A 12288-nucleotide genomic window follows, 5' to 3' on the forward strand; every position below is an offset into this window, starting at 1 on the left:
TGTATTCAGCATTTCACTGTGAGGTCTACTACACCTGTTGTATTCAGCATTTCACTGTGAGGTCTACTACACCTGTTGTATTCAGCATTTCACTGTAAGGTCTACTACACCTGTTGTATTCAGCATTTCACTGTGAGGTCTACTACACCTGTTGTATTCAGCATTTCACTGTGAGGTCTACTACACCTGTTGTATTCAGCATTTCACTGTGAGGTCTACTACACCTGTTGTATTCAGCATTTCACTGTGAGGTCTACTACACCTGTTGTATTCAGCATTTCACTGTGAGGTCTACTACACCTGTTGTATTCAGCATTTCACTGTAAGGTCTCTACACCTGTTGTATTCAGCATTTCACTGTGAGGTCTACCTACACCTGTTGTATTCAGCATTTCACTGTGAGGTCTACTACACCTGTTGTATTCAGCATTTCACTGTGAGGTCTACTACACCTGTTGTATTCAGCATTTCACTGTGAGGTCTACTACACCTGTTGTATTCAGCATTTCACTGTAAGGTCTACTACACCTGTTGTATTCAGCATTTCACTGTAAGGTCTACTACACCTGTTGTATTCAGCATTTCACTGTAAGGTCTACTACACCTGTTGTATTCAGCATTTCACTGTAAGGTCTACTACACCTGTTGTATTCAGCATTTCACTGTAAGGTCTACTACACCTGTTGTATTCAGCATTTCACTGTAAGGTCTACTACACCTGTTGTATTCAGCATTTCACTGTAAGGTCTGTCTACACCTGTTGTATTCAGCATTTCACTGTAAGGTCTACTACACCTGTTGTATTCAGCATTTCACTGTAAGGTCTACTACACCTGTTGTATTCAGCATTTCACTGTGAGGTCTACTACACCTGTTGTATTCAGCATTTCACTGTAAGGTCTACTACACCTGTTGTATTCAGCATTTCACTGTAAGGTCTACTACACCTGTTGTATTCAGCATTTCACTGTGAGGTCTACTACACCTGTTGTATTCAGCATTTCACTGTGAGGTCTACTACACCTGTTGTATTCAGCATTTCACTGTGAGGTCTACTACACCTGTTGTATTCAGCATTTCACTGTGAGGTCTACTACACCTGTTGTATTCAGCATTTCACTGTAAGGTCTACTACACCTGTTGTATTCAGTATTTCACTGTAAGGTCTACTACACCTGTTGTATTCAGCATTTCACTGTAAGGTCTACTACACCTGTTGTATTCAGTATTTCACTAAGTTCTACTACACCTGTTGTATTCAGCATTTCACTAAGTTCTACTACACCTGTTGTATTCAGCATTTCACTGTAAGGTCTACTACACCTGTTGTATTCAGCATTTCACTGTAAGGTCTACTACACCTGTTGTATTCAGTATTTCACTGTAAGGTCTACTACACCTGTTGTATTCAGCATTTCACTGTAAGGTCTACTACACCTGTTGTATTCAGCATTTCACTGTAAGGTCTACTACACCTGTTGTATTCAGTATTTCACTGTAAGGTCTACTACACCTGTTGTATTCAGCATTTCACTGTAAGGTCTACTACACATGTTGTATTCAGCATTTCACTGTAAGGTCTACTACACCTGTTGTATTCAGTATTTCACTGTAAGGTCTACTACACCTGTTGTATTCAGCATTTCACTGTAAGGTCTACTACACCTGTTGTATTCAGCATTTCACTGTAAGGTCTACTACACCTGTTGTATTCAGCATTTCACTGTGAGGTCTACTACACCTGTTGTATTCAGCATTTCACTGTAAGGTCTACTACACCTGTTGTATTCAGTATTTCACTGTAAGGTCTACTACACCTGTTGTATTCAGCATTTCACTGTAAGGTCTACTACACATGTTGTATTCAGCATTTCACTGTAAGGTCTACTACACCTGTTGTATTCAGCATTTCACTGTAAGGTCTACTACACCTGTTGTATTCAGCATTTCACTGTGAGGTCTACTACACCTGTTGTATTCAGCATTTCACTGTAAGGTGAAATGCACCTGTTGTATTCAGCATTTCACTGTAAGGTCTACTACACCTGTTGTATTCAGCATTTCACTGTAAGGTCTACTACACCTGTTGTATTCAGCATTTCACTGTAAGGTCTACTACACCTGTTGTATTCAGCATTTCACTGTAAGGTCTACTACACCTGTTGTATTCAGCATTTCACTGTAAGGTCTACTACACCTGTTGTATTCAGCATTTCACTGTAAGGTCTGTCTACACCTGTTGTATTCAGCATTTCACTGTAAGGTCTACTACACCTGTTGTATTTAGCATTTCACTGTAAGGTCTGTCTACACCTGTTGTATTCAGCATTTCACTGTAAGGTCTGTCTACACCTGTTGTATTCAGCATTTCACTGTAAGGTCTGTCTACACCTGTTGTATTCAGTACAGGTGACAAATACAATTTGATTGGAGACGTGTGCAGACTCGTTATAACTTCAGCTTGAAGCACAACGTGATTTGTCTCTCTAAGAGAACGTATTCTTGTTAAAAAAAATTATAGGAAATCATTTAGTATTTTGTTTGAGTCGTGAAGCTCCAAATCTGTCTGAGAATATCACACCATGATGAGACCATAATGGTTGGACTCGCCAGACGGGTCACCGTTCATCTGCCGTCACACCATTGGCTGGTACAGAGCAAGAGGAAATCTATTCTTTATCTGGATAGGCCAGAAAACGTGACATCACTCCCTATGCAAATCTGGGTTCTGAAACCTGACACTATTCCTTATCTGGATAGGCCAGAAAACGTGACATCACTCCCTATGCAAATCTGGGTTCTGAAACCTGACACTTCAAGGAAGCTCCGCTGAGAGTGGAAGCAGAGACGAGACGGACGGAGGCTTTCTGACATTATATAAGGCACAGGACCCCACAGCGTTCACACAGCGCTTTGCACACCTAAAGGTCCGTGTGGAACCGGTCCACGACCGCTCGAAGTACCCCATATAGTGGACTTGACATGTGTAATTGATGTGTTTGTGCTAGAAGAGATACCTGGTCTTTGTCTTGGAACTTCTCCACCGGGCCAAACTGCAGCAGACCCATGAAAATCAGACGCTGCATGCTGTCATGGAAACTAAAGATGTACTTCCTGTTATGATGGACAGACACAGGAAATATATCAACGACACTTCTTGTTATGGCTTCTTCTGATTGGACGACGCAAAGAGGGTCTTTACGCGACAGTTTGTAATTGGGCGACAGAAATAAATGAACAAATCACGTCACACCGTTTGTGTGTATATAACTAGTGTGTGTGTATATTTAACTAGTGTGTGTGTATATTTAACTAGTGTGTATATTTAACTAGTGTGTGTGTATATTTAACTAGTGTGTGTGTATATTTAACTAGTGTGTGTATATTTAACTAGTGTGTGTGTATTTAACTAGTGTGTGTGTATTTAACTAGTGTGTGTGTGTATTTAACTAGTGTGTGTGTGTGTATTTAACTAGTGTGTGTGTGTGTATTTAACTAGTGTGTGTGTGTGTATTTAACTAGTGTGTGTGTGTGTGTATTTAACTAGTGTGTGTGTGTGTATTTAACTAGTGTGTGTGTGTATATAACTAGTGTGTATGTGTATATAACTAGTGTGTATATTTAACTAGTGTGTGTGTGTATATTTAACTAGTGTGTGGGTATTTAACTAGTGTGTATATTTAACTAGTGTGTGTGGGTATTTAACTAGTGTGTATATTTAACTAGTGTGTGTGTGTATATAACTAGTGTGTATATTTAACTAGTGTGTGTGTGTGTATATTTAACTAGTGTGTGTATATTTAACTAGTGTGTGTATATTTAACTAGTGTGTGGGTATTTAACTAGTGTGTGGGTATTTAACTAGTGTGTGTGTATATAACTAGTGTGTGTATATTTAACAAGTGTGTGTGTGTATATTTAACTAGTGTGTGGGTATTTAACTAATGTGTGGGTATTTAACTAGTGTGTGTGTGTATATTTAACTAGTGTGTGTGTCACCGTTTGTGCAGTAGTTGGGTCTTCATCCTAGAAGGCAGGAACCTGATAAGGTAGTGCTGCTTCACTGGGTCGTTCAGATACTCCTCCAAACCATCCACCTAACAGAGAGACACAGAGACACAGAGACACAGAGAGAGAGAGAGAGAGAGAGAGAGAGACAGAGAGAGACAGAGAGAGACACACACAGAGACACAGGGAGAGACACAGACAGAGAGACACAGACAGAGAGACACAGAGACAGAGAGACACACAGAGACAGAGAGACAGACACACATACAGAGACAGACAGACACACAGAGAGAGAGAGAGAGAGAGAGACAGACAGAGAGAGAGAGAGAGAGACACACAGAGAGAGAGAGAGAGACAGAGAGAGAGACACAGAGAGAGACACAGACACACAGAGACACAGACACAGAGAGACACAGACACAGAGAGACACAGACACAGAGAGAGAGAGACAGAGACAGACACACAGAGACAGACACACACACAGAGAGAGAGAAACAGAAAGAGAGAGAGAAAGAGAGAGAGACAGACAGACACAGACAGACAGACAGACAGACAGACAGACAGACAGACAGACAGACAGACAGACAGACAGACAGACAGACAGAGGGACAGAGAGAGAGAAAGAGATGAAGTAAGAGGTGGCACTACTGTTTGAAAAATGTGTGTGTGTACTGTGCAGCCGGAGTGCGTGTGAGAGAGTGTGTGTGTGTGTGTGCTGTGCAGGCGGTGTGTGTGTGTGTGAGTGTGTGTGTGTATGTACTGTGCTGCCGGTGTATGTGTGTGTGTGTGTGTGTATGTACTGTGCTGCCGGTGTATGTGTGTGTGTGTGTGTGTGAGAGTGTGTGTGTGTGAGAGGGTGTGTACCTTGAAGGATATCTGTATAATCTGAATGTAGATGGAGAGAGGCAGACAGAGAACAACATCAGAGGTCAGGGCCCAGCCTGGACCAAACTCTCTGTGGACCGGAGCCGGGGGGATGAACCTCCTCCAAGACACCTCATCTACATAGACTAGAGAGAGGAGGAGAGGAGGGGGGGAGAGAGGGGAGAGGGGAGGGGAGAGGAGGGAGAGGGAGGAGAGAGGAGGGAGAGTGAGTGGGGGGAGAGTGAGAGGGGGGAGAGTGAGGAGAGTGGGGAGAGTGAGGAGAGTGGGGAGAGGGGGGAGAGCAAAGGGGGAGAGTGAGAGGGGGGAGGGAGGGAGAGGGGGGAGAGCAAAGGGGGAGAGTGAGAGGGGGGGAGAGGGAGAGGGGGGAGAGCAAGGCGGGGACAAGCGGGGGGGAGAGGGAGGGGGGAGCGAGAGGGGGGAGAGCAAGAGCAAGAGGGGGGAGAGCAAGAGGGGGGAGAGCAAGAGGGGGGAGAGCAAGATTGGGGGGAGAGAGAGAGAGAAAGGGGGAGGCGAGAGAGAGAGTAAGTAAGTAAGTAAGTAAGTACATATTAGAAGCCTAAGTGCCATTTCATCCAGACTCCAACAGTCCACTACACAGAGAAGCTTCATTTGAGATCTAATGTTTTATAAGAGGCGACAGAACCTTGCTTTTTGGGGTTGTTTTTTCAATCCATATGTGTTTACCTGAAACTGAAGCAGTGTATCTGGTCCCCCCATTTAAAGGGGCCGTGGTCCCCCCATTTAAAGGGGCCGTGGTCCCCCATTTAAAGGGGCCGTGGTCCCCCCATTTAAAGGGGCCGTGGTCCCCCCCATTTAAAGGGGCCGTGGTCCCCCCCCATTTAAAGGGTCCGTGGTCCCCCCATTTAAAGGGGCCGTGGTCCCCCCCCATTTAAAGGGTCCGTGGTCCCCCCATTTAAAGGGGCCGTGTTCCCCCCATTTAAAGGGGCCGTGGTCCCCCCATTTAAAGGGTCCGTGGTCCCCCCATTTAAAGGGTCCGTGGTCCCCCCATTTAAAGGGGCCGTGGTCCCCTCATTTAAAGGGGCCGTGGTCCCCCCCCATTTAAAGGGTCCGTGGTCCCCCCCATTTAAAGGGGCCGTGGTAAGGGGCCGTGGTAAGGGTCCGTGGTCCCCCCATTTAAAGGGTCCGTGGTCCCCCCATTTAAAGGGGCCGTGGTCCCCTCATTTAAAGGGGCCGTGGTCCCCCCCCATTTAAAGGGTCCGTGGTCCCCCCATTTAAAGGGGCCGTGGTAAGGGGCCGTGGTCCCCCATTTAAAGGGGCCGTGGTCCCCCATTTAAAGGGGCCGTGGTCCCCCATTTAAAGGGGCCGTGGTCCCCCATTTAAAGGGGCCGTGGTCCCCCCATTTAAAGGGGCCGTGGTAAGGGGCCGTGGTCCCCCCATTTAAAGGCGCCGTGGTCCCCCCATTTAAAGGGGCCGTGGTCCCCCCATTTAAAGGGGCCGTGGTCCCCCCCATTTAAAGGGGCCGTGGTCCCCCCCATTTAAAGGGGCCGTGGGTATTAGGACACATCACCTTACTGTATTACATTTAGTTAACATATTTACTATTTGGTCCCATATTCCTAGCGGGCTGATGATTATATCAAGCTTGTGACTCTACACACTTGTTGATGTATTAGCAGTTTGTTTTGGATGAATGTATTTTGTCATTTTGGAGTCACTTTTACTGTAAATAACAATATAACATGTTTTCTGAACACTTCTACCATGAATGTGGGATGCTACCATGAATCTGGGATGCTACCATGAATGCGGGATGCTGCCATGAATGTGGGATGCTACCGTGAATGCGGGATGCTGCCGTGAATGTGGGATGCTACCGTGAATGCGGGATGCTACCATGAATGCGGGATGCTACCATGAATGCGGGATGCTACCATGAATGCGGGATGCTACCATGATGGATGCTACCATGAATCTGGGATGCTACCATGAATCTGGGATGCTACCATGAATGCGGGATGCTACCATGAATGCGGGATGCTACCATGAATGCGGGATGCTACCATGAATGCGGGATGCTACCATGAATGCGGGATGCTACCATGAATGCGGGATGCTACCATGAATGTGGGATGCTACCGTGAATGCGGGATGCTGCCGTGAATGTGGGATGCTACCATGAATGCGGGATGCTACCATGAATGTGGGATGCTACCATGAATGCGGGATGCTACCATGAATGCGGGATACTACCATGAAATGGGGGATGCTACCATGAAATGGGGGATGACACCATGATTACAGATCATCCTGAATGAATTGTGAATAATGACGAGTTGGAAAGTTAGAGGCACAAAGCTTATGTCCCCAAAACATGCAAACCTCTTACTAGTACCAATAACAGGGGAGGTTAGCATTCATTCACATATTATAGTACCAATAACAGGGGAGGTTAGCATTCATTCACATATTATAGTACCAATAACAGGGGAGGTTAGCATTCATTCACATATTATAGTACCAATAACAGGGGAGGTTAGCATTCATTCACATATTATAGCACCAATAACAGGGGAGGTTAGCATTCATTCACATATTATAGTACCAATAACAGGGGAGGTTAGCATTCATTCACATATTCTAGCACCAATAACAGGAAATGAACCTTTCATGTCAGGGTCGTGTCCGACATCTGTCAGATTGATCACCTCCTGCTCTTCCTCCGCCAACGATGACATCACTTCCGGGTCAGGGGTCAGGCCTGGCTGTCCCTCTGTGGAGGCGGGGTCACTTACTGCAGCGTTGTCAGTGGGTGGGCTCTGGGTGTCGAGGAGGTCTGAGTTCTGGGGATTGGGGGAGTCTGTGTTTCGGGGGGTTGAGGTGGGGAGGTCTGAGTTCTGGGGATTGGGGGAGTCTGTGTTTCGGGGGGTTGAGGTGGGGAGGTCTAAGTTCTGGGGATTGGGGGAGTCTGTATTTCGGGGGGTTAAGGTGGGGAGGTCCGAGTTCTGGGGATTGGGGGAGTCTGTATTTCGGGGGGATGAGGTGGGGAGGTTTGAGTTCTGGGGATTGGGGGAGTCTGTGTTTCGGGGGGTTGCGGTGGGGAGGTCTGTGTGTTCAGAGCTAGAAGGATGGGTGTCGTCAGGGTGTGTAGTTTGGGGTTGTGAGGGGTTACTGGGGGTGGTGGGGTAGGTAGTCTGGACACCAGGGTTATCCGTGGGGAGGACGACAGAGCTGGAGGTGTTGTGGAGGTCAGGGGGAGTGGGGGTAGAGGGGTGTCTCAGGGGGTGTCCGTAGACCAGATACCTAGGAAGACATTTGATCAATGATAAATATTGCTAAGGTTTTAACAAGTGTTTCTCTGACTTCATGAGTTTTGTAACTGAACCCCCTTACGTTGCCCAGGACACACTGTGGGGCATGAAATACTAGGTTTACTAGAACAATAAATGTAATTAAATCCAAAATACTTTATTTATCCGACAAAGAGAAAAGTAGCTTGACTCTGGGACTAGTTGAGGGTAATACTGACTCTGGGACTAGTTCGAGGCTAATACTGACTCTGGGACTAGTGGAGGGTAATACTGACTCTGGGACTAGTTGGAGGGTAGTACTGACTCTGGGACTAGTTAAGGGTAATACTGACTCTGGGACTAGTTCGAGGCTAATACTGACTCTGGGACTAGTTGGAGGGTAATACTGACTCTGGGACTAGTTGGAGGGTAATACTGACTCTGGGACTAGTTGAGGGTAATACTGACTCTGGGACTAGTTGAGGGTAATACTGACTCTGGGACTAGTTGAGGGTAATACTGACTCTGGGACTAGTTGAGGGTAATACTGACTCTGGGACTAGTTGAGGGTAATACTGACTCTGGGACTAGTTGAGGGTAATACTGACTCTGGGACTAGTTAAGGGTAATACTGACTCTGGGACTAGTTAAGGGTAATACTGACTCTGGGACTAGTTGAGGCTAATACTGACTCTGGGACTAGTTGAGGGTAATACTGACTCTGGGACTAGTTAAGGGTAATACTGACTCTGGGACTAGTTAAAGGTAATACTGACTCTGGGACTAGTTAAGGGTAATACTGACTCTGGGACTAGTTAAGGGTAATACTGACTCTGGGACTAGTTGAGGGTAATACTGACTCTGGGACTAGTTAAGGGTAATACTGACTCTGGGACTAGTTAAGGGTAATACTGACTCTGGGACTAGTTGGAGGGTAATACTGACTCTGGGACTAGTTGGAGGGTAATACTGACTCTGGGACTAGTTGGAGGGTAATACTGACTCTGGGACTAGTTGGAGGGTAATACTGACTCTGGGACTAGTTAAGGGTAATACTGACTCTGGGACTAGTTAAGGGTAATACTGACTCTGGGACTAGTTGAGGGTAATACTGACTCTGGGACTAGTTGAGGGTAATACTGACTCTGGGACTAGTTGAGGGTAATACTGACTCTGGGACTAGTTGAGGGTAATACTGACTCTGGGACTAGTTAAGGGTAATACTGACTCTGGGACTAGTTAAGGGTAATACTGACTCTGGGACTAGTTCGAGGCTAATACTGACTCTGGGACTAGTTCGAGGCTAATACTGACTGGGACTAGTTCGAGGGTAATACTGACTCTGGGACTAGTTGAGGGTAATACTGACTCTGGGACTAGTTGAGGGTAATACTGACTCTGGGACTAGTTGAGGGTAATACTGACTCTGGGACTAGTTGAGGGTAATACTGACTCTGGGACTAGTTGAGGGTAATACTGACTCTGGGACTAGTTGAGGGTAATAATGACTCTGGGACTAGTTGAGGGTAATACTGACTCTGGGACTAGTTGAGGGTAATACTGACTCTGGGACTAGTTGAGGGTAATACTGACTCTGGGACTAGTTGAGGGTAATACTGACTCTGGGACTAGTTGAGGGTATTACTGACTCTGGGACTAGTTGAGGGTATTACTGACTCTGGGACTAGTTGAGGGTATTACTGACTCTGGGACTAGTTGAGGGTATTACTGACTCTGGGACTAGTTAATTTAAGGGTAATACTGGTAATACTGACTCTTGGACTAGTTAGTTTAAGGGTAATGCTGACTGTGGGACTAGTTAGTTTAAGGGTAATACTGACTGTGGGACTAGTTAGTTTAAGAGTAATACTGACTGTGGGACTAGTTAGTTTAAGGGTAATACTGACTGTGGGACTAGTTAGTTTAAGGGTAATACTGACTGTGGGACTAGTTAGTTTAAGGGTAATACTGACTGTGGGACTAGTTAGTTTAAGGGTAATACTGACTGTGGGACTAGTTAGTTTAAGGGTAATACTGACTGTGGGACTAGTTAGTTTAAAGGTAATACTGACTGTGGGACTAGTTAGTTTAAGGGTAATACTGGTAATACTGACTCTTGGACTAGTTAGTTTAAGGGTAATACTGACTCTGGGACTAGTTAAGGGTAATACCGACTGTGGGACTAGTTAGTTTAAAGGTAATACTGACTGTGAGACTAGTTAGTTTAAAGGTAATACTGACTGTGGGACTAGTTAGTTTAAGGGTAATACTGACTGTGGGACTAGTTAGTTTAAGGGTAATACTGACTGTGGGACTAGTTAGTTTAAAGGTAAATAAAGGTAATACTGACTGTGAGACTAGTTAGTTTAAGGGTAATACTGACTGTGGGACTAGTTAGTTTAAAGGTAATACTGACTGTGGGACTAGTTAGTTTAAGGGTAATACTGACTTTGGGACTAGTTAGTTTAAAGGTAATACTGACTGTGGGACTAGTTCGTTTAAGGGTAATACTGACTGTGGGACTAGTTAGTTTAAAGGTAATACTGACTGTGGGACTAGTTAGTTTAAGGGTAATACTGACTGTGGGACTAGTTAGTTTAAAGGTAAATAAAGGTAATACTGACTGTGAGACTAGTTAGTTTAAGGGTAATACTGACTGTGGGACTAGTTAGTTTAAGGGTAATACTGACTGTGGGACTAGTTAGTTTAAAGGTAAATAAAGGTAATACTGACTGTGAGACTAGTTAGTTTAAGGGTAATACTGACTGTGGGACTAGTTAGTTTAAAGGTAATACTGACTGTGGGACTAGTTAGTTTAAGGGTAATACTGACTTTGGGACTAGTTAGTTTAAAGGTAATACTGACTGTGGGACTAGTTAGTTTAAGGGTAATACTGACTGTGGGACTAGTTAGTTTAAAGGTAATACTGACTGTGGGACTAGTTAGTTTAAGGGTAATACTGGTGCATACCACAAGAAGGTGTGTGTCAGTCTCAGACGAGGCATCTTAGGCTGGTACCCCAAAGACCTGCTGAGACCTGGGACTGGGGGGAGACACAGAGAGAGAGAGACTTGAGACCTGGGACGGACGGACGGGGGGGGGGGGGGCAGAGAGAGAAAGATACTTGAGACCTGGGACTGGGGGGGACAGAGAGAGAGAGACTTGAGACCTGGGACTGGGGGGGGAGACAGAGAGAGAGAGAGACTTGAGACCTGGGACGGGGGGGGGGGGGGGGGGGGGGGGTGGCAGAGAGAGAAAGAGACTTGAGACCTGGGACTGGGGGGGAGACAGAGAGAGAGAGAGACTTGAGACCTGGGACTGGGGGGGACAGAGAGAGAGAGACTTGAGACCTGGGACTGGGGGGGAGACAGAGAGAGAAAGAGACTTGAGACCCTTGGACTGGGGGGAAGACAGAGAGAGACTTGAGACCTGGGACTGGGGGGGAGACAGAGAGAGACTTGAGCAGTCACGTTCCAGGATAACAACCATCTCAGCTACTGAACAGTCAGGTTCCAGGGTAACAACCATCTCAGCTACTGAACAGTCAGGTTCCAGGGTAACAACCATCTCAGCTACTGAACAGTCACGTTCCAGGATAACAACCATCTCAGCTACTGAACAGTCAGGTTCCAGGGTAACAACCATCTCAGCTACTGAACAGTCACGTTCCAGGGTAACAACCATCTCAGCTACTGAACAGTCAGGTTCCAGGGTAACAACCCTCTCAGCTACTGAACAGTCAGGTTCCAGGTAGCAGGGTAACAACCATCTCAGCTACTGAACAGTCAGGTTCCAGGTAGCAGGATAACAACCATCTCAGCTACTGAACAGTCAGGTTCCAGGTTCCAGGGTAACAACCATCTCAGCTACTGAACAGTCAGGTTCCAGGTAGCAGGGTAACAACCATCTCAGCTACTGAACAGTCAGGTTCCAGGGTAACAACCATCTCAGCTACTGAACAGTCAGGTTCCAGGTAGCAGGGTTACAACCATCTCAGCTACTGAACAGTCAGGTTCCAGGGTAACAACCATCTCAGCTACTGAACAGTCAGGTTCCAGGGTACCAACCATCTCAGCTACTGAACAGTCAGGTTCCAGGGTAACAACCATCTCAGCTACTGATCAGTCAGGTTCCAGGTTCCAGGGTA

The 12288-nt window shown here is 46.0% G+C and overlaps 1 protein-coding gene across 1 annotated transcript in view; it reads right to left on the reverse strand.

Annotated features, from left to right (window-relative positions):
* The window catches only part of LOC110487187 (general transcription factor 3C polypeptide 1), a 108763-nt gene that overhangs the window by 62655 nt on the left and 33820 nt on the right, over nucleotides 1-12288 (reverse strand). Inside the window, exons 15-19 of the mRNA XM_036973336.1 lie at nucleotides 11112-11184; nucleotides 7517-8154; nucleotides 4873-5018; nucleotides 4000-4097; nucleotides 3018-3114 (exon numbers count right to left, since the gene is read on the reverse strand). Coding sequence (XP_036829231.1) covers nucleotides 3018-3114; nucleotides 4000-4097; nucleotides 4873-5018; nucleotides 7517-8154; nucleotides 11112-11184 — 1052 coding nt within the window. The remainder of the gene's footprint in view (nucleotides 1-3017; nucleotides 3115-3999; nucleotides 4098-4872; nucleotides 5019-7516; nucleotides 8155-11111; nucleotides 11185-12288) is intronic.

This window comes from Oncorhynchus mykiss, unplaced genomic scaffold (genome assembly GCF_013265735.2).
Source record: "Oncorhynchus mykiss isolate Arlee unplaced genomic scaffold, USDA_OmykA_1.1 un_scaffold_229, whole genome shotgun sequence".
NCBI classification, from domain to species: Eukaryota; Metazoa; Chordata; class Actinopteri; order Salmoniformes; family Salmonidae; genus Oncorhynchus; species Oncorhynchus mykiss.